The sequence below is a fragment of the Staurois parvus genome, unplaced genomic scaffold, assembly GCF_062004578.1.
Source record: "Staurois parvus isolate SC_StPar_1 unplaced genomic scaffold, SC_StPar_1.0 ptg000021l, whole genome shotgun sequence".
Lineage (NCBI taxonomy): Eukaryota > Metazoa > Chordata > Amphibia > Anura > Ranidae > Staurois > Staurois parvus.
Genome location: NW_028317817.1, coordinates 3,461,862 through 3,485,000, shown reverse-complemented (window position 1 = coordinate 3,485,000; position 23,139 = coordinate 3,461,862). Strand labels below are relative to the sequence as shown.

General features: G+C 44.2%; 1 protein-coding gene across 1 annotated transcript in view; it reads left to right on the top strand.

The window, feature by feature from the left end:
• STT3B (STT3 oligosaccharyltransferase complex catalytic subunit B) overlaps positions 1-23,139 on the top strand; it is a 240,927-nt gene that overhangs the window by 204,299 nt on the left and 13,489 nt on the right. Inside the window, exons 11-13 of the mRNA XM_089690796.1 lie at positions 2,731-2,918; positions 6,216-6,387; positions 22,285-22,458. Coding sequence (XP_089546922.1) covers positions 2,731-2,918; positions 6,216-6,387; positions 22,285-22,458 — 534 coding nt within the window. The remainder of the gene's footprint in view (positions 1-2,730; positions 2,919-6,215; positions 6,388-22,284; positions 22,459-23,139) is intronic.

Genomic DNA, 23,139 nt, shown 5'->3' with positions numbered 1-23,139 from the left:
CATACATGTGAACTTTGTAAAGTAAATCTTTTTAATTGTGTGCAGCCAATATTCAGATTCCCACCTACCTGCCCAGCTGTACAAACAGTGATAGATGGGTGATCCTGCTATTCGGTTTCAGGCTCCTTTCCCACCTTACACCAACTTACTGGACTGTGAACTGACAATACTTCACCAAAGGGCTTCCCTTTAATTGCCCAAATACATCCTGTCCAATTCCTAATGCCTGAGACATTTTAGGATGACGGCACTCTGCAGTGGAACAAAGCCTGTCAGGTAGCCTCCCATGTGTGAGCTGCCAAATCCTCCATTTAGTGTGCTATAATGAACCAGTTGCTTGTCTCTTCTGTGAGATTTGTTTCTGAACAGGCTGTTTATCAGCAGATCTGTTATAAATGATACCGAAGAGATGCTGGATTTAGTATGTGGGAAATAACATACACCAGTAGTGGTTTAACATCTTTGAAGTGAGCTGCTTCTATGTCTGAATAGTCATTTGTAGGTAGTGTGGACCATGAAGGGTTCTAATGATTTCTTCTTTTCCAACTGATGATGTCCTGTGAAGAGTAATTTTTATTGCCCTTGGTGTTCAAAGATAACAGCAACATGATCTGGGGAGCGTCAGAACTGGTTCTTCTCTTTGTTCCCCAGGTTCTTATTAGTGGACGTGTTATGCATATTCTCTTAATCGCAGCCCGATTTCTGGTGTGCAGATGCTGGTAGGAAGTATGATTTTAGATTTGGTGCTAGTTTGTACATTTTATGTTTTTAATTGTATTTTAGGTGAGAATGCATTTAACAATGTCAGGGGCCACAACATGGGGCAGCACAGTGGCTAAGTGGTTAGCATGTCCGCCTGGCAGTACTAGGGTCGTTGGTTCGAATCCCAACCACGGCACCACCTGCCTGGAGTTTGCATGTTCTCTCTGTGTCTGCGTGGGTTTCCTCTGGGTACTCCGGTTTCCTCCCATATTCCAAAGACATGCTGGTAGGTGAATTGGATCCTGTCTAAATTGGCCCTAGTATGTGTATGTATGAATGTAAGTTAGGGACCTTAGATTGTACACCCCTTGAGGGTTAGGGACTGATGTGAATGTACAATATATATGTAAAGTGCTGTGTAAATTGACTGCTCTATAGAAGTACCTGTCATAATAATATTTGGCTGTAGAAAGAATTGAAAATGACAATATACAGTTCTTAAAAATATGGTTTAAAAGTAAACTTTTAGAACAGGGTCTAAGGAGGAGTCATAGCAAGCAACAGGATGAACAGCGGTTGGTTAAAAATAGGTGGAGATGGAAATGGCGGAGGCGTTAACTACTTGGTTTTAATGGATATTTCCAAATAAATGGAGGAGACCGAATTAATTGGAGGGCCATTAATTAGCAATATAGTTTGATACCACTGGATATATTAAAAAACCCTTTATTATTGACTGCAGTTTGTATTAAATATATATTTTAATTATCCAGTGTTGGTTTTTTTAAGGTTTACCAACAGGTCCACTTTAAAGTTGTTCTAAAAGCTAAAGGGTTTTTTGGGGGTTTTTTTTAATGTAATTCATTCTCTTCATCTAAGGTAAAAACCTTCTTTGGTCAGCTACCCCTTTCATACTTGCCTGAACCCAGTCTCGATCCAGAGCTGTGCCCTCCACTCTTGCACTCTCACTCCACACTGGACATGGAGGCAGTGGGAAGCCATTCCTGTCAGTGGGGGTTGGGGCCGGGCTATGCTGTATGTGTCAATAGACACATAGACTGGCTCAGGAATCAGCCCACATGAGTCTCCCCATAGCAAGCGGGCATTCAGAATGAAGGAGAACCCCAGAGTGCCAGCAGAGGGGGTTTAGGCCTGCTCTGTACAAAACCATTGGAGAACCAGTGGAGGTAAGTATGACATTTTTTTTTGTTTTAATTAAAAAAAAACAAAAGTACTTTCACTTTGTTGGACATTTACACAGATCAAAGCGATTGTAAAGGTTGATTGATGCAAGGGTCACTTTATGATAGTGATAGGCATTCTGTGCGGTTTTTGGTTTTCCGCAACTTTAGCCTTATTGTCAACTACAAGATTGTGAAAAGTACGCACTGCAGTATATAGAGGAAATATAATACTGTATGTGGCAAGTCAATAGCTTAGAGTGATGGCAATCTCATTAAACCCCCAGCACTACCTAAACCTTTATAGTAACTTACAAGTGTGGAAGAGGTGAGCCCTGATAACATGACTTGGATCAATGACTTTCTTATAGCTAAAGGATTACACTTTAAAATACATCATCCTGTTGGCTCACTTCATACAAATGTGTATATCATTTAAAAAAGAAAAAAAAGGCTTTGGCAGTGGACATCCCTTTTAACAGTTGGCTCAGTGTTATCTTATAATGAAGCACACTGCGATTCCGGTTTGTAGGAAGATATTTTACTGCGGACAAAATTGATTTTTTTTTTTCTTCTATAACCACAAACTGCATTATTAGAGAAGCAGACAGTTCTTTAGGCCTTTTTGAAATATGTAATTTGTGCCGCTTCTCAAAATTTTCAGGCTGAATTAGAGCTGGGCATTATTCTCATCGATCAAAATAAAACCCAAGCTTTGACCTAAAAAGACATTGACATGTTTTATTTATAATTAGTAGATTTTCAGATGCTGCTTTTTTATTGGCACTGTTTTTGCTGGCACAGTTCTTTGGCAGCCCTGCAGCTAATTCTTTCTGTGTCCTTCCAGGCTGGTAAAGTGAAGAAACCCGTGTCCGAGCAGGAGAAGACCGAGGAAGGTTTGGGGCCCAATATTAAGAGTATAGTCACCATGCTCATGCTGATGCTCTTGATGATGTTTGCTGTACACTGTACATGGGTAACTAGTAATGCCTACTCCAGCCCCAGTGTCGTACTAGCATCATACAATCACGACGGGTAAGAAATGGTAGTTTTGCTTATGTGGTTTGGGTAGAAAACACTTAATAAATACATATTGTCTGTCCACCCCTTTCACAACTATTGAGGTTTCAGTGTTTTTAGAAGGCTGTTAGAACTCTTCTGTTGCCTCAGTGTTATGTGGAAAGGTTTTTAACAGTTTCATGTTTGACATTCTAGTCTATTAACACATAAATTCTGCTACTGCTCCCAATGGCAAAAAGCAGATGACACAATACAGGTACGGAAGGCTAGAGTAGTTAACCCTTTCACCACTGGGCCCTGTGCTCCACTTCTAATAGTACATGGTCTGACCATTCCTGAATTATTTTTTTTTTCCCCTTTCATTTTCCACTTAAGACTTTCAGAGTTTTTAAAAGACCCCACAAACCATATAATTTCTAAAAGTACAAGATTGGTAACCTAAAAATGGTGTTACTGATTTTGGAGGTCCTGTGATAGTCTTGCAAAGGTTTACCAAAATTATATTTTCGATAATTCTTAAAAATTATTAGTGCACTCAAACATATTCCCTACAAAAACTAAGAGCTGAAACTGTAATGAGTCAATGAATCACAGATTTTTGTACAATTCTCAAACTCCTTTTTATGTGAAACTGCAAAAAAAATTGGACATTGGTTTCACATATAAATAAGTTTTGGTAACGCCTGATCCACAGTGCTGTGTGCTGCAATAGGATGATACCAGCGTACATTATATTGCAACTTAGGGCGTTACAACAAATGTCAACACATCCCAATGTGTCGCAGCACATGCAGTTCATTGAATGTAATTTTAAAAAAGAAGAAAAAAAAAACCCTATGAGGCATTGTAATAACACATTGCAGCATCTGTGTTATGCGCTGTGTAACGCGTGCCCGTTGGTTTGAAGAGGCCTTTAGCATATTTGTGCTGTAACACAACGCGTACCATGTGTATGTTATATGGGCGTGTAATGTGTGTGTGGGGAGGGGGTGTTTTGGGCCTCATTCACCTGGCTACAAATGATCATAAAACTAAAAAATTCTTCCTGCGCCTAGTGAAACACCCTACTATAGGTTCTATCCTGCTGCTGTGCAATGTGATCAACACAAATTGTAAAAAATATATAAGTGAACAGCGCAAACATAGACCTCTACATCAGATCAATATACAAAGTGCAAACATATATAAAAAATTAAATAAATAGTGAAGTCCATCAAAATTAATAAACATAAAATTCAAAAATAGTTTGTGCAAACAGAAATTTTCAAATTCTTCTTCTATTATAAAGAAACTTCCACCTTCCACCCGTGAAAACCAACATCAAATGCACTCACCAGATTAAGGTGAATGAAACGCCTTTTAGGAATTTATGGGATCCTAAACCCTCTTTGGTATCCACTCTATAGGAATCCTCACCTCCAGCATAGACTCCACCATCAACTCCACCATCCAACCAGGGAGAAAAAAACTCAGATAGTGTAATATTGCAAAACACCATTCATAAGTGAAATCAAGGATTAAGGCCACTCACATTATAATCACTTTAAAAAGGCATATTTATTAAGACCAGCTTCTTTCCAGATGAACAGTAGATGTAAGGCAACCTCTCACAGAATCTCACATCACAGCTCCAGGTTACAGCAGAAGCTCCACAGAGACCACACATATACAGATCCCAAAAGATGGCCGCTGGAACGCACCGCTCAGCGTGCGCTCCACTCACCGGAAGTGACGTCAGACGTACGGGGTAGTGACCGGAAATGCGTCGACGCATTTCCGGTCACTACCCCGTACGTCTGACGTCACTTCCGGTGAGTGGAGCGCACGCTGAGCGGTGCGTTCCAGCGGCCATCTTTTGGGATCTGTATATGTGTGGTCTCTGTGGAGCTTCTGCTGTAACCTGGAGCTGTGATGTGAGATTCTGTGAGAGGTTGCCTTACATCTACTGTTCATCTGGAAAGAAGCTGGTCTTAATAAATATGCCTTTTTAAAGTGATTATAATGTGAGTGGCCTTAATCCTTGATTTCACTTATGAATGGTGTTTTGCAATATTACACTATCTGAGTTTTTTTCTCCCTGGTTGGATGGTGGAGTTGATGGTGGAGTCTATGCTGGAGGTGAGGATTCCTATAGAGTGGATACCAAAGAGGGTTTAGGATCCCATAAATTCCTAAAAGGCGTTTCATTCACCTTAATCTGGTGAGTGCATTTGATGTTGGTTTTCACGGGTGGAAGGTGGAAGTTTCTTTATAATAGAAGAAGAATTTGAAAATTTCTGTTTGCACAAACTATTTTTGAATTTTATGTTTATTAATTTTGATGGACTTCACTATTTATTTAATTTTTTATATATGTTTGCACTTTGTATATTGATCTGATGTAGAGGTCTATGTTTGCGCTGTTCACTTATATATTTTTTACAAATGATCATACTACATCAAGAAGGAGCTTATTTCTGCATCTGGAAATTAAAGATGTGTGCATACCACTGTTAGCAGCAATCTGTACAAAGCAATGAGAGACTGCATATTGTGGTTTATATGTATACCAGTTTTCCCCCAGTGTATTTTTCTTATGCAACCCCCCTCATTGGATAGGAAGTAGTCATTTATTTGTATTGTATATTCATATATTTCTATTAGTTTTATGTAGGTCATCTAAACATATATATCAGCTGCTTATAATATGTTACAACATGTGGCACTATATTTTAGAAAGAAGACCTCTTACTAAGCGTTTTTGTCCTGTAAGCACTCTGGTTAAAGATTCTTATATGTGCCTAGATATCCCGTAGACATAAGGCAGTGCTCATCAGGCTAGTGTCTGATTGCTCTGCTGTAAATACTCTTGTATGAATTATCATTTCATAAACGCTAATTACTTTCTCCGTAAGGAAACTGTATGTTCACAAAGTACACCCTGTGCCAACTAAAATTAAGGCTACATTTTTCTCTCAATAGATGGGCTTACTGTGCCCAAATGAAGACTTAAGGACTTTCAATGCTTTCACAGTATTTGTAGTTTATAAAATCTGGTTACGGAACGCCACTGTACTTCCTATTTACGGGCAATGATGGGCAATTTTTAATCTTCAGCAGAAAAAAATATAAGTAATCTTTGATGTATTCGGTTTTGTTAACAATAATACATTTGTATAAGCATCCTGGATCTGTGCTTTTATCACCCAGATTCTTTAGGCTGCAACTGCCCAATGTAAACACTAGTCCATTTGCTGATAAAATTTGAGGAAGGATATCTTTATTTTAACATTATTCCATTTCAGTGCTTTGACTTCATCTGTCTTATTTCAGAACAAGAAACATCTTGGATGACTTTAGAGAAGCTTACTACTGGCTAAGACAGAACACAGATGAGCATGCCCGAGTCATGTCATGGTGGGATTACGGCTACCAAATAGCAGGAATGGCTAATCGGACGACGTTAGTAGATAACAATACGTGGAATAACAGTCACATAGCACTGGTAAGAACTGTGAATAGTGTAAACCAAGATAAATGTAAGGTTTAATACATATGAAAGTATTGCCTAGTAATTGAAAAACATAACATGCCCCAGTATTTGTGTAGCAATACAGAAGGTATATGAACTGCTTCCCGTCCGCCCTATAGCAGTAGTACTGCTACAGAGCGACACGGGTGCGCAAAATCGCGTCTATATACACATGACTTTGCATTTCCGGGTAGGAGGCGCTCATGCGCCCTACCCGTGCTTCATTCGCAGCCGCTGCTGTCAATCATTGGGTCCTGGATGGTGATTACTCGCTGGAGCCCGGTGATTGCCGAGCATCTCCTGTCGGGGTAGGGGGGGGATAACTGTTTGTAAACAATACAGTTCTCTCCCCTGTCAGCTCCTGCACACTGTTATGCATGGCTGTGCATAGCACAGCCATGCAAAGCAATGTGCTTACAGTGAAGCACAAACACAGCCACACAGTGTAAAACAGCACACAGTTAACCCTTTGATTGCCCCAGATGTTAACCCCTTCCTGCCCAGTGCCATTAGTACAGTGTGAGTGCTTTTTATTAGCACTGATCACTGTATTGGTGTCACTGGGGATTTCAGTGACACCAAGTCAGTTCCCCCCAGTGTCAGAATGCCTGCCGCAATCCCGCTATAAGTTGCTCATTGCCACCATTACTAGTACAAATTGAAAAGAAAAAAATCCTAGTATATATGCCACCATTTGTAAAAGCTATAACTTTCATGTAAACCAATTAATTTACATGTATTGGGATTATTTTTTAGCAAAGACATGTAGCAGAATACATTTTGGCCTAAATTTATGACGGAATGTGATTTTTAAATTTTTCCTTTACTGGACATGTTTACTAGCAAAAAGGCAAAAATATAGGGTTTTTTTTTTTTTTTTTCCTTCTCAAAATTCTTTTTTTTTTTTTTTTTTAAAGCGCAAAAAATAAAAACTGCAGTGACGATCAAATACCATCGAAAGAAAGCTCTATTAGTGGGGAAAAAAGATGTAAATTTCATTTGGGTGCAGCGTTGCATGACCGTGAAATTATCAGTTAAAGTAATGCAGCGCCGTAATGCAAAAAAATGGCATGGTCAGGAAGGGGGGGGGGGGTAAATTCTCAGGAGGGCAAGTGGTTAAAATAGTCCAGTAGAACCTAAGGGAGACTTCCGTTTTATAAGGAATTTCTTATGAGCATAACTGACGGCATAGAAAACTGTTTCACATAACTCACCTGCCAGGATTCCTAGAAGCAACCCCTTAAGGATCCAGGTTAAGAGCCAAGTCATAAGTATTCATATGTTCAAGTACTGCTTCCCAAAAGAGACAGCTTATCAAGGGCATATTTTTCCATATAGTTTGGACCTGTCCCAAGTTCTGACATCTACCACATAGGGGGCTAACCCTAGGGTAGTAGTGGTTAGGCTCTAGGGAGTAGTATGTATGTAGTATACCCTGTGGTGGAATTTTGGTTGTATAAACCTATCCTTGGCGGAAACCATTTTAGTAATTTAATGGCTTACACATTCGTCTCAGTCTTAGATCAAGTCCGGCAGATCATCCTGCCACATCTGAGAAAGTCTAGTCAATTTCATAGAGTGTGCAAGGGAAAGTCTAAGATAGAAAACTGCAGGGGTTTCCCCATTGACCTTGAAGTAAGCTCTCCAAAGGGTAGGATTCAAAGTTGATAGGGGCAGAAAACTTTGATTGCACCGCATGCCGTAATTGTAAATATCTAAGTAACATGTAATCGGGGAGATTGTATTTCATCTCAGCAATTTCCTGTTAGACATAATGTTTCAATGCGCCAACTTCTTGGAGGATGGGGAAGGATTGGATTAGCCCATAAGGGAGTATGAGGAGAGACAGATGGTTGAACGATACTGTGTCTTTTCCTGATTCCAGACTACGATGGTGGTTCTCATCATACAAGTGAGTGAAGGATGAGCATGAGGGCCATGAAAAACGAAATTGCTAATAGTGGCATGAGACCTTGTGAGTGCTGCCTCTAAGGTAACTGCTTGGTTGTCCACTGGCTGGGAGAACCTCCAACATACAGTGACTAAAACCGCTGCACAGTAGTAGTCGGAAGTCTGATAGTGATAAACCCTCGTGAGTAAGGGAGAGCTGTAGGGTCTTTCACAAGTCAGGCAGTGTTTCCCACCCATACAGGAACAATACAATGTAATTTTGCAAAAAAAAGTATTTAGGTATGAGTAGTGGCTCGTTCCAGAAAAAGTACAGAAATTTCAGTGTTAAAATCAATTTTAGCAGGTTGATTCTGCCTACCGGAAAAAGAGGAAGCGTTTTCCATACAATACATCTCTAGAAGGATCACAAAAGCAGTGACAAATTAACCACTTTAAGAGAACTTCTTACCATAACTGAAGCTATTTCTAGAAAAAGAACAATGGATCTGTTTCTTAAGTAAAATCACCTTTTATAGGCCATTAAATGCTCTTGCCTCCACTGGATTCCCTAGCTGCATTTCAAATCGAGCATTTCCTTAGGTCCTTCCCACGTCCCAAGCAATACATAAGGCCACTTTCCCCTTCGAATCCTTCTTCCAAAACACACTGAACACACCCCATCTGCTCTCAGTGCTCTAAAAGCTGCTCATTGCCCCTCCAGATGACTATTCCTCCACCCCCATATTCACAAATGGGAATAAGAAATGCATCACATTTACCAAACCTAAGGTACAGAGCCCATTTTGTTACCACACAGGGCATTGTTATCTAGTGAATTCATGAACAAAGCTATAAACATTTTATGAGATGGTATCGTGTACCTGCCCTGCTACACAAATTCTGCAGGTCCCTGAAGTGCTGCGGTTGCCAGTAGTGCCTGGCATCACTAATGCACGTTTTTGTGCACTTTACTCTGCTCATCTTGGGCTGAGATACGCTAAATGATTATTTGTCAGCTTACTTCAGTGGATTTGGGGACCAGCCCTACCAGCTACCTTCTGTGTATTTATAACTGTGTGCCACTGAAACACTACAAATCTTTTCTTGCTGCCCAAACGTGCTCTAGCCCTGTGGAAATCAGCAACACTCCCCACGATTCAAATGTGTTCCACCTGAATTAACAAAATTTGTAAGATGAAGGAATTGACAGCTACTCTCTCCAATCATGAAGAAAAATGTTGTAGCACTTGGCTGCCCTGGACAGTCTTCACACTCCCCTCCTCACACCAGGCTCTGATGTTGCCTGCTACTTGAACTCCCCCATCTTTCTATAATTTTGCTAACATGTAATGGATACAGGCAGTCCTCTTGTGTCACTCTCCGATGGTATCAGTCTGCCTGTACTGACTATTGTTGTTGGGCTCGGGTGGGGTAGTTGCCCTTAGTGCACTACCTCTACTCTTCCCAGTTTTCCCTCTCGGTCCTTTCTCCTACCCCATCCTTCTTTTTGCTTTGCTTTTCTTGAACCTTACCTCCTAGCTACTCCATAAAGTGTTACTACCCAAGCTGGTTATATGGCTCTTGATTAACATTCATGAATTATATAGTTGAGTAAAAGTATCTTTCTTTGTTATATGCAAAACGTCTGGCATCTCTTGTTCCAGTAGATTCTTTCTCAATATGTGTGCCAGCTTTATTAGGCTGGCCTTGTTGTAACCAAGTTGGCATTCTTTATTTATATGAACATGTTTGTCTGTTTTTTTTTTGTTACAAAGTGGGAAATTTTTCTTTGAATGGACTTTTCCTGACTGACCTAAAGAATTAAAAAAAAAAAAAAATTAAAAAATTCTCATCTGGAACATGTAGAAAAAAAACTTGCCGCACTGTGTTTTATAAAACTGTGTACTCACTGATAAAAAGCAATACCTGCAGCTATTTAAACCTCCTGAGCAATTTCTGTTACGGCTCTGACTGATGCATTTTACATATCGAATGACTTTCTTCAACGAATGTATCAAAAATAGCAAGGAACCGGATGGCATGAAATCATATGCTGGTACAGACACCAATATGGAATAATCTAATGTTGATAATGGGCCTTTGCAACATCCAACAGTAAATCTTTATCGCCTTTATTTCTGTAAAGACAGCAGGGATTTTACGAAGAGCTCAACTTCCTGGGTTCACTTTGTGGAGTACACTCTCCAAATATTTTGATAGTCCAGTAGGGGGAAGGATCCCTAGTGGATTCCACATGGGGAAAATGGAATAAGGAAGTTAGAGGAATGTTTAATTTTTAGAGACTCTGACTGGCATGGTACCCATGGAGTGGTGTAAGGCCAATGTGGTGCCTATAAAAAAGGGATCAAAGTCTTTATCAAGTACAGTCAGGTCCATAAATATTGGGACATCGATACAATTCTAACATTTTTGGCTCTATACACCTTTGGATCTCTTTGGATCTCATCTTGAGAGTTGACAGCAACAGATTCCAAATGCAAATAGCACACTTGAAATGAACTCTGGACCTTTTATCTGCTCATTGTAATTGGGATAATGAGGGAATAACACACACCTGGCCATGGAACAGCTGAGAAGCCAATTGTCCCATTACTTTTGGTCCCTTTACAAGTGGGAGGCACATATGCATACTGTTGTAATTCCTACACCGTTCACCTGATTTGAATGTAAATACCCTCAAATTAAAGCTGACAGTCTGCAGTTAAAGCACATCTTGTTCATTTCAAATCCATTGTGGTGGTGTATAGAGCCAAAAATGTTAGAATTGTGTCGATGTCCCAATATTTATGGACCTGACTGTAACTACAGACTGGTTAGTTAAAAGTCTAGAGTCCGGGAAGATACTTGAGAGTTTAATAAAAGACCACATAGAAGAGTTTTTGCTAGAAAATAATTTAAGCAGTAGTCAGCGTTAATGCATGAAAGACTGTGGTTAAAGAAATCTGATTTCTTTTTGTGAGGTAAGCAAAAATAAAGACAAAGGAGTGGCTATGGATACAGTATACTTTAGCTGCATGTGCGGAACTGTGTCAAATGCTTTGTCAAAATATAAGTATAAATTGTAGTCTACAGGCTTAGAAAATTCAGTTCGTAAATGGATAGAAAACTGGCTAAGAGACTGTATTCAGAGAGTAGTGATTGATGATTCCTACTCTTTATGGTCTAAAGTTATTTGTGATGTATCCCAAGGTCCAGTGTTGGGACTCGTACTTTTTAACTTTTATAAATGATATAGGGTCTGAGATTAAAAGTACCATTTCAGTCTTTGCAGACGACACCAAGCTATGCAGTGGAGTAACATCCTTGCAGAATGTCTTCAGTTTACAGGCCGGCCTCAATGCACGGTTTAATTGGGCAACTGTGTAGCAAAAGAGGATTAATGTTGATAAATGTAAAGTTAAGCACTTAGGGGCTAAGAACATGCATGCAGGAGAAAATCTGTTATAATCTATGATTGAGAAGGATCTATGTGTTCAGGTAGATCTTAGACGTATAAGCATGCAAAGTCAAGCAGCAGTTTCTAAAGCTAGGAAAAAATTTTTGTATTAATAGGTATAGACTCCAGAGAGACACCATTTTGCCCCTGTACAAATAATCAATAAGACCTCATCTGGAATATGCAGTTCAATTTTGGGCACCAATTCACAAAAAGAACTTGAGAAAGTACAGAGAAGGGCAACCAAACAGATAAGAGGCATGGAGGAGATCAGCTATGAGGAAAGATTAGAGGAACTGAATTTATTCTCTCTTGAGTAGAGGCACATAATGGGGTATATGATCACCATGTATAAATACATAAGTGGTCCAAATGGTCAACATACTGTAGAGTTATTCACTTTCAGGTCATTACAGAAGCAAGGAGGCACGCTTTACATCTAGAAGAAAAGCAAATTTAACCTACATATACAGAAAGGCTTCTTCACAGCAAGAATAGGCTCCCTTAAGAAGCGTTTCTTGCCAGCTCTGGTGATTGTTTAAAAAAAAAAAAAAAAAAAAAAAGAAAGCTGGATACATTCCTGACTATAACTGGATACGAATATTTAAAGGTAACAATGCCAAGGGAAGTTGTTCAAGGGAGTATCTGACTGCCTCATGGGGGAACAGAAATGATTTTTGCTTTCCCCACTGGAGCAAATTGGATCATGCTTTGTGGGGTTTTTTTTGTTTTGTTTTTTTGCCTTCCTCTAGATCAACTGTGGATATAGAATTGTGTATATGGAAGTTTTGTATGGTTTGTTTGTTTTGTTTTGGGGTTTTTTTTTTGAACTAGGTGGACTAGTGTCTTTTGTTCAACCTAACTATGTAACTTCAGTAGTTTCAGTAAAAAATAAACATCAGCTGCTACAAGTTCTGTAGCTGCTGATTTACTAATCCAGGAGTATAGTACTGTCTCCTCACTTGGTTCTGGTTCTTTGCCACTTTTTGGGTCCGTGGCGCTGCCACGTTTGATGTGGAAAACAGATTGTTTCTGGTATTTCACAGCCAGCTCCCCACTGTGCATGCCAGAGACACTCTGCTCTGTTAGAATGGTTGTGCAGTCTCCTGGGATGTGTCATGTGTCCCAAGAGGTTGCAGATGGGGGCCGAATTTCCAAACTGCTCGATTTAGGTGAGCAGAGCCAAAGTGGGAGTGGGTACCTGCCAGAAATTGGTACTCACTCCCAAAAAAAAACTGTTCGCTATAATAAGAGGGGAGGCGGATGAGCGTAACTTCACATTTTAGGTAAAGTTCCGCTTTAAACCGGCTGTAAGGGTAAAAAAAAATAGTAAAAAAGATGTTATATTTACCTGCTCTGTGGAAGGGTATGGCACAGAGCAGCTCTGAACCTCCTCTTCTGATGTCCCCCATCTATACTCTTGGTTCCTCCTCTTCTCGGTGTGCCACCATAGGAAGCCACTGCTTATAGTGGTCCACATGCGAGCAAGTTCCCAAGCTAGGCTGTGTGCACACACACATGGCTCAATCCCGTTCTCTGCTCACAGAATTTTACTGACAGCAGCAGGCTCCTGTACTCTGCCCTCAGCCAAGCCCATGAGAGGGGAGAGAAGACCTGCAAACCAGCACAGTGTTCGATCAATACAGAACTTGGGTAAGTACGAGGGGCGTGCAAGTCAGACTGGGACTTTTGAGTTTATGGAATAAAAACAAGTTTCAAGGACTGAAAACTGCATATATTTTTTTACATACTCCCTTGCTATATATTTCAAAAAACAGTGCTCACATCTTCATACAACACAGGATCACGGATATCGGCACTCGCTAAGGTGTAACCCTCCAAAGATAGGGGAGTATTGGTGCTAGCAAAGAAAGAATAGCCTGTTCCTTTACGCTCGCTACATTGATGATATTCTGAACATTTGGGATGGTCCTCCATCCACGCTCAATGATTTCATCCAACACTGTCAATCCAATCTGTTTGGCATTGAGTTCACACTTGTTGTGGATTTGGAACTCCGAGTCGGACCAGACTCCCATATTGTTTCCAAAACCCACTTTAAGCCCACAGGAGGTAACTCTTACTTGCACGGCAAGAGCCATCATCATCCCAGATGGATCAACAATGCCCCTCTGGGAACATTTTGCAGGCTTAGGAGGACTTCCACTCTAGTGGAGGATTATAACACCCAAAGTCAAATCCTGAAACAAAAGTTCTTGGAAAAAGGATATACAGTACTCAGAATTGATAAGGCATATAATACAGAACCAAATATCACAGCCAGACGACCACAGAAGGGGGATCCTGTCACTGCATCCAAGATCACGACTTGCAGGGGATAAACCAATCAACACAGTTTAGCATTCTATACCAGGTATAACCAGAACGCCTTCCGTATCAAGAAAACACTCAAAAAATATTGGGGTATCTTAACTCAAGATCCCCTTCTTTCTGTACATATTCCCCTACACCCGGGAGTGATCTTCTGTCGCCCACGAGATCTGAAAAGCCTAATAGCCCCTAGCAGAGTCAGACTTTCCTACAAATGCCCCACAAACAAGTGGAATACTTTGACCAAAAGGGCAGCTACAGATGCGGGGTATCCAACTGTGGGGCATGTGATTACATGTATCACAGAAAGAGAGAATTTTGTGGAGCAGATGGGAAGGCCCACTTGATTAAACCGTTCATACACTGTGGCACACAATTTGTCATCTACTGTCTAGTTTGTCCCTGCGGGCTTCTGTATGTGGGTCGCACCACACGCTCACTTCGAACCAGATTTGGTGAGCATAATTGAAGCATACTACATGGGTTCGACAAATATAGTGTCATGTCACTTTAGTGAATTACGCGATGAAAGCCCTAAGGGATTCAAATTATTTAGCATAGAAGCCATACAGGATGACATTGATACAGGTAGGAAATTTGTAACGCGTTAGAAATTTCCACTACGGGATCCTGCTACCTGGGACCGTTAATTGTGGCTTTCTGTTTTTACACCCATTGGTTTGTGAGTATATGTAAAAATGAGTGCAGCGCTAAAAGGAAATCACAATAAATATTCAAATATGCAGACACCATTAATTGTACAGTTCATTAGGTGACTTGAGGTGCTCTTGCGTAACTGTATCCTCCTATAGGTGAAGTGCTGTGATATTACGTGCGGAAAGAATGCGCACTCACCAGAACGCACAATTTAATGAGCGTTTAGAGTATATATCCTGATGTCATCTGTCGGTCCGGAGAGTGACTAGAATCGAGTGAGTTTCCTCCTATGGTCCTAGATATTAGTGGTAGGACATCAAGGTGGTCCGGAGTTTCCCTTAGGTGGTAGCTTGGGTACTGCCCCCTGGTAGTTATGGAGGTTTTCTCTCCGGTGGTCAGGTGGATGGCTGCAAATTAATACTCCACAAGGTAGTCAAAGCAGAGACATCTCCATAGTGTAGTATATTACATTTATTGGAGCATATGCGAATATCCACTTGTAGTAAAACAAGTACAGTAAACAGTATGGACTAACCGTCCCATGTATAAGCCGCCGGAGCTCCACGATGCTCCGGCGGCGTGACGTCACGGCGTTGCTGGCTCCTCCTAGTTAAGAGGGGATGTAGATCCACTTTTGGAAAGCAGAAATGTCATTCCCATTCCACTGTGCTCATGCGCAAAGGTGAACGCACGTTTCAGTCCTGCACGCATATGTAAATGGAAATCTCACCAGACGTGAGATATCATCGCGAACGTCAGAGAGAGAGAGAACGAGCAATAATTATAGCACCAGACCTCCTGTGTACTTCTAAACTGGTAGCCTGCAAAGGCTTTTAAAGCGTCGGCTATGGAGATAGCCATAGATCTCCATAAAACAAGATAAGGTAAGTGAGCGCAATCTCAAGCGAGCAGCTAGCATACAAGGCAATCCTCAACACCTAAACTGATATCGATAAAAGGTATGCAGCGCTATATAAGATATTGCAATAAAATGGTACAAGAATCATCCGTATAACCCAGAACCAGCATAAATCGATTCATAGAAAAATCCATATGAACCATCAATCAAATGTGAACAGTCTTAAATGTGATGTAAATGGTGAGGAAGAAAAAAGTGACAATAACACAATAGTGTTTGGTGTAATCCAGATCCAGTTGGACTTGTAGAAGAATCCAGTAAAATTGTGCGCTTACCACAAAGACATACAAACTGAGCGTTGTATGTATAACAGCGGACATCAGGGCCTAGTCAGCAAATAAAGCAGCATACGGTCACCGTGGTAGACACTCAGGGATGATTGGATACACACACGGGGGTCACCTCAGGTTTCATTGGCAGGTCCAACGGAGTCCACTCCTGATAATACTCCTCCAAAAAGCTCCACCTTGACGGGGCTCGTAAATAACGAGCCAGGGGGCAAAATGGTGGTGATAGTGAAGTACGTCTTTAATAAGTGTAAAGCAAGTTGAACATATATTGAACTCGCATCAAATAACATCGAATGACTTCCAGGCCTAATATCTAGGCTCCCTGGTGGCTAATGGCTCCCTGGTGGTTAATGGCGTCAGTTGGGCAGGATCCCCTAACATGTTTCGAGCCAAGCTTGTTGTCAAAGGGGTGTTCACTGTCCCCACAGAAAGATTCATCTCTTGTGCAATTTCACAACAGGTTATGCATTGATTAACTAGGATCAGGCATTCCAAGCACTGAATTTTATAAGGAATGACTGCTCTGGGCTGGGAACCACCACAGCTGGGATCATCACTGATGGACAATAAACCGCAAGGAAGGCACTTTTAAGTGCAGTATGCAGTGGTTTATTCAGTCATAAAAGGTTAAAAACGCTTACAGGATAACCGCAAGGCAAAGGCTCACCAATTGTATGGTTCCAGGTGAGTGCACTGAGTCGACCAGTGGTAGTGAGTGGTGGATTGCACAGGCAAGATGGCCATGGCACTTCCGGGAGAGACGTGGAATGCACATGCCGGACGTGACATAAGGACGTGTCATCCTTCTTCAGACTTTAGGCCCCCATCATTAGAGCCACAACATTGTTGTATGTAGGTAACATTCTTTACTTGTCTTAAATGATGGAAATCCGTATAAATGAAAAAGGAAGAAAAAGAACTATTGTTGTATATGTAGGTAACGTTTGTTACTTGTCAATAAGTATGGAAATCAATATACATGAAAAAAAGGAAGAAAGAACCCTTGAAGATCCTGACTAGTCAAGTATCAAGCAAAGATCTGGCATCTTCATCAAATGGCATCTTTCAAGCTGCAATCTTGGACAGTTGCCATATAGGACCAGAATCTGCAGACTTTCCAACAGCAACTTCAGTAGATGTGTGTATGCTTTTTCTGAGTGGATGGAGGTTTAGACAGTTAGAAAAGTAACAGCCCAGGCTACTGGCAACATCTTCTTAAGTGTGAAAAGTGTTTCAAATTGATTTTGAATTGGGCTATGTGTCTCACCATTCCCACTGAAAGTTTCAATCAAAGTATTAATCCAATGGAAGGAACAACAAAATGCATAATTCTAAAATATATTCAAGCCAGCAGTAGTAGAGAAGTCTGGTTGCTCTTCTTAGGGATTTTTATACCTTTCGGCTACGTGCAAGTGACTCATTCTCTTACTGATAAGGAAGGACCGGCCAGCTCACATGAAGGTTTTCCAACTCACCAGAAAATCTCTGATGATAATGAGCACTTCAGATATTGCAAGTACCCATTATTGCTAATGACTGGCATCCATAAAAGGCTCAATCGTCACCCAAGTGTCACATTGGGCTGGTAGATTGTGTCGCAGTCAGACCTGCCTTTACCCAGCAATACAGAAGGCAAAGTGCAGTAACCCTTAGAAATCAGAATTAGACTTCATTCATGTTACCTTGGTCAATCAAAATTTGATTGCTTTCTATAGATTTCTTTATCTTGCACACTATCAGTAGTACACTTATAATGAAGGAATTATTCACGCATTGCAGACATTTATTTTTGAGATTTAGTTCCCTGGCTTTCATGATGATATGTCATGGCTTCAGTTCTTTTAGTCAGCATGCTTGCTTCAGGTCTGCATACCAGGAAGTTTGGGCTCTGTATTGATCACATAATTGCACTAGTTCTGACTGAACCAGCAAAGAAATCTATATCCAGCTATTGATTACAGGAAACTGTGCACTTGGCAAAGAAAAATAATTCTTCCAGTCTGCTCTTTCTTTCTTCCTCACCCTCTCCTTCTCCCTTCCTCACCCTCTCCTCCCTCTCAAATTCAAATTTGTATAAGCTTTTTTCATAAGGACCAAACACATTTTAGTATTGTCAAAGCAATTGAGAGTGTGTTATGGGTTAATTGGAGCTGAAAGGGTGGAAGGAACAAGTGCTAGGACATTACCAGGAGTAAAGGATGACGTAAAGGAAATAGGAGGTGATAAGCTTAATGGCTCATATAAAAGGCTAAAAGGTAAAGCAGCCCACAGAGGACTCTATCTTCTTTTCTTCCACCACGGGTAGAAAGAAAATAGCTTGATTCCCCCATCAACACAATGCTGATGGAGGAATGCCTCCCACAGTGTTATATTCTGCCATTGGGGGGAGGGTTACTTTCCCAGCCGGCAGAACACCATGATTACTGTTAGTGGCTAAAGCTGCAGGCAATAACTGAATGTAAAACAACCCGACACTGGTTGTACCCAAGTCGTTTGATGGATGGACTTGTGTACAATCGGCCTGCCCATACATGGATCCAATTTTGATCCATCTGTGGCCAGCTTAACTCCTAGGACATTTTTGGGGGTAAATGTTAATATTTAAGGAAATAGGGGTTTGAGCTCTTTATTGATCACGTGAATGTACTTTGACTGAAACGTCCCCGATGCTCTTTCCCTCCCTCTTTCCAAAGCTTATTCAGGAGCAATTGTAGACCTCCCCTTTTCTATTCGGTCTTCCTCATTCCCTTCTCCCCCCATATCTTTCTCTCTGCTCCCCCCATATCTTTCCCTCTGCTCCCCCCCATATCTTTCCCTCTGCTCCCCCCCCCATATCTTTCCCTCTGCTCCCCCACCATATCTTTCCCTCTGCTCCCCCCCATATCTTTCCCTCTGCTCCCCCCCCATATCTTTCCCTCTGCTCCCCCCCCATATCTTTCCCTCTGCTCCCCCCCATATCTTTCCCTCTGCTCCCCCCCATATCTTTCCCTCTGCTCCCCCCCCATATCTTTCCCTCTGCTCCCCCCCCATATCTTTCCCTCTGCTCCCCCCCCATATCTTTCCCTCTGCTCCCCCCCCATATCTTTCCCTCTGCTCCCCCCCTTCTCTCTCTGCTCCCCCCCCTCTCTCTCTGCTCCCCCCTTCTCTCTGCTCCCCCCTCTCTCTCTCCTCCCCCTTCTCTCTCTCTCTGCTCCCCCCTTCTCTCGCCTGCTCTCGCTCCCCCCTTCTCTCTCTCGCTCTGCCCCCCCTTCTCTCTCTCGCTCTGCCCCCCCTTCTCTCTCTCGCTCTGCCCCCCCCTTTCTCTCTCTCGCTCTGCCCCCCCCCCTTCTCTCTCTCGCTCTGCCCCCCCCTTTCTCTCTCTCGCTCTGCCCCCCCCCCTTCTCTCTCTCGCTCTGCCCCCCCTTCTCTCTCTCGCTCTGCCCCCCCTTCTCTCTCTCGCTCTGCCCCCCCTTCTCTCTCTCGCTCTGCCCCCCCCTTCTCTCTCTCGCTCTGCCCCCCCCTTCTCTCTCTCGCTCTGCCCCCCCTTCTCTCTCTCGCTCTGCCCCCCCCTTCTCTCTCTCGCTCTGCCCCCCCCTTCTCTCTCTCGCTCTGCCCCCCCCCTTCTCTCTCTCGCTCTGCCCCCCCCTTCTCTCTCTCGCTCTGCCCCCCCCTTCTCTCTCTCGCTCTGCCCCCCCCATTCTCTCTCTCGCTCTGCCCCCCCCTTCTCTCTCTCGCTCTGCCCCCCCCTTCTCTCTCTCCCCCTTCTCCCCCCCTCTCTCTCTCCCCTCCTTCTCTCTCCCCCTCTCTCTCTCCCAGTCCTTCTCTCTCTCCCCTCCTTCTCTCTCTCCCAGTCCTTCTCTCTCTCCCCTCCTTCTCTCTCTCTCCCCTCCTTCTCTCTCTCTCCCCTCCTTCTCTCTCTCTCCCCCCTTCTCTCTCTCCCCCCTTCTCTCTCTCTGCTCCCCCCCTTCTCTCTCTCTGCTCCCCCCCTTCTCTCTGCTCCCCCCTTCTCTCTATCTCTGCTCCCCCCTCTCTCTGCTCCCCCCTTCTCTCTATCTCTGCTCCCCCCCTTCTCTCTCGCTCCCCCTCTCTCTCTCCCCCCTCTCCCTCTCTCCCCCTCTCTCTCTCCCCCTCTCCCTCTCTCCCCCCTCTCCCTCGCTCCCCCCTCTCCCTCTCTCCCCCCCCTCCCTCCCTCCCCTCGCTCCCTCCCCCCCTCCCCTCGCTCCCTCCCCTCGCTCCCTCCCCCCCTCCCCTCGCTCCCTCCCTCTCCCCCTCCTTCTCTCTCTCTCCCCTCCTTCTCTCTCTCTCCCCTCCTTCTCTCTCTCTCCCCTCCTTCTCTCTCTCTCCCCCCTTCTCTCTCTCTCCCCCCTTCTCTCTCTCTCCCCCCTTCTCTCTCTCTCTCCCCCCTTCTCTCTCTCACTCCCCCCTTCTCTCTCACTCCCCCCTTCTCTCTCTGCCCCCCCCTTCTCTCTCTCTGCCCCCCCCTTCTCTCTCTCTGCCCCCCCCTTCTCTCTCTCTGCTCCCCCTTCTCTCTCTCTCTCCTCCCCCTTCTCTCTCTCTCTCCTCCCCCTTCTCTCTCTCTCTGCTCCCCCTTCTCTCTCTCTCTCTGCTCCCCCTTCTCTCTCTCTCTGCTCCCCCTTCTCTCTCTCTCTGCTCCCCCTCTCTCTCTCGCCCCCCTCTCTCTCTGCCCCCCTCTCTCACTCTCTCCCCCCTCTCCCCCTCCCCTCGCTCTCACTCTCTCCCCCCTCCCCCCCCTCCCTCCCTCCCCCCCCCCTCCCTCCCTCTCCCCCTCCCTCCCCCTCCCTCCCCCTCCCTCTCCCCCCCTCTCTCTCTCTCTCTTCCTTCCCCCCTCTCCCTCCCCCCCTTCCTCTCCCTCCCCCCCTTCCTCCCCCTCCCCCCCTTCCTCTCCCTCCCCCCCTTCCTCTCCCTCCTTTCCTTTCCCCCCCCATTCCTCTCCCTCCTTCTTCCGCCCCTTCCTTTCCCTTCCCCCCCTTCCTCTCCCTCCTTCCGCCCTCTCCCTCCTTTCCTTCCCCCCCTTCCTCTCCCTCCGTCCTTCCCCCCCCCCTTCCTCTCCCTCCGTCCTTCCCCCCCCCCCCCCTTCCTCTCCGTCCTTCCCCCCCCCCCTTCCTCTCCCTCCTTCCCCCCCCTTCCTCTCCCTCCTTCCCCCCCCCCCTTCCTCTCCCTCCTTCCCCCCCCCCCCTTCCTCTCCCTCCTTCCCCCCCCCATTCCTCTCCCTCCTTCCCCCCCCCCCCTCCTCTCCCTCCTTTCCCCCCCCCTCCTCTCCCTCCTTTCCCCCTCCTCTCCCTCCTTTCCCCCCCTTCCTCTCCCTCCTTTCCCCCCCTTCCTCTCCCTCCTTTCCCCCCCTTCCTCTCCCTCCTTCCCCCCCCTTCCTCTCCCTCCTTCCCCCCCCTTCCTCTCCCCCCTTCCCCCCCCTTCCTCTCCCTCCTTTCCCCCCCTTTCTCTCCCTCCTTTCCCCCCCCTTCCTCTCCCTCCTTTCCCCCCCCCCTTCCTCTCCCTCCTTTCCCCCCCCCCCTTCCTCTCCCTCCTTTCCCCCCCCCCTTCCTCTCCCTCCTTTCCCCCCCCTTCCTCTCCCTCCTTTCCTCTCCCTCCTCCCTCCTCCCCCCCTTCCTCTCCCTCCTTCTTCCACCCCTTCCTCCCCCCCCTTCCCCTCTTCCCCCTCCTCCTCTCTCTCTCTCCCCCCTCCCTCTCCCCCCCTTTTCGCCCTCTCCCCCCCCTTTTCGCCCTCTCCCCCCCCCTTTTCTCCCTCTCCCCCCCCCTTTTCGCCCTCTCCCCCCCCCCTTTTCGCCCTCTCCCCCCCCCCTTTTCGCCCTCTCCCTCCCCCCCCCTTTTCTCCCTCCCCCCCCCCCTTTTCTCCCTCCCCCCCCTTCTCTCCCTCCCCCCCCTTTTCTCCCTCCCCCCCCTTTCCCTCCCCCCCTTTTCTCCCTCCCCCCCCCCTTTTCTCCCTCCCCCCCCCCTTTTCTCCCCCCCCCCTTTTCTCCCTCTCTCTCCCCCCCTTCCTCTCTCCCCCTCCCTCTCTCCCTCCCTTCTTGCTCTCCCCCTTCCCCCTTCTTTCTCTGCAGCACAACTAAAACATCTGTGATGTGATTTTATTTAATGCCTATAAATTCTGCTTTTAGTTCTTTGTATACAGATATTGATACAGTTACAATAGCATTATATAATTCCTTGCTGCTTCTTGTCTGCTATAGTACCAGAAATGCGTTCATGCTTAGAGGAGATAAATAGTTTCTTTCTTTCTTTTTTGCTTCAGTAAACTGGCTGGCTGTTTTGTATCGATAGATGTTTCTCTTTCAAACATCTATTAATACTACATCTGCATTCTCTTTCAGGTCGGAAAAGCAATGTCTTCAAATGAATCCGCTGCCTATGAAATCATGAGAAGCTTGGATGTAGATTATGTATTGATTATTTTTGGAGGTGTAATTGGCTACTCTGGCGATGACATCAATAAGTTTCTCTGGATGGTTAGGATAGCAGAAGGAGAACATCCAAAAGACATCAGGGTAAGAAAATACTCTGTGTACATGCCCTTTGAAAGGAAAGAGTCTTGCCTGCCCTTGTATAATAATAAAACCTCTAGGGCAGGGGTTGCTTTAATTTTTTTTTTTATTTCTTTTTGTTTAGAGTTGTGCCCTTTTAGCTCAAAAGCTGCATTGTTTTGCAGAACATTAATGCTCAAACATTTGTTAAAAAAAAAAAAAAAGCCTTCGGGTATATACATAGGAAACCATGATTGGTATGAAAAAGATGTATTTACATGTTAACCCTTTAATTTAAGTATTAAGGTGCTGCAATATCAGAATGTAAATCTGTATATTGAAAAGTAAATGTTGGGCTCTCCAGTAGAAGTGATTTGGATGGCTGTAAACAAACATGTGCTTCAACCACGCACACACATGTCCTACATCTATTGCAGTCTTCAGGATGGAGAGTAGAGATGAGAATCCTTCATTTCTCAATCTTCCTTGTTTCTGTTTCAGAGCTGTCTGATCCTAAAAAAAAAAAACATACCATACCACACAGACTTCTTAAGCCACATGAGGATGGGTGCACAGCTGAATGGCGGCACTGTTAAAATGCATTGAAAGCCAGCACTAACAATAAAGTCCAAGTAGACAAGTTTACCAACAAACACCAACCCTTGTAGACAAGAGAGCAACAGATTAAGTACAGCCTTTAACTGA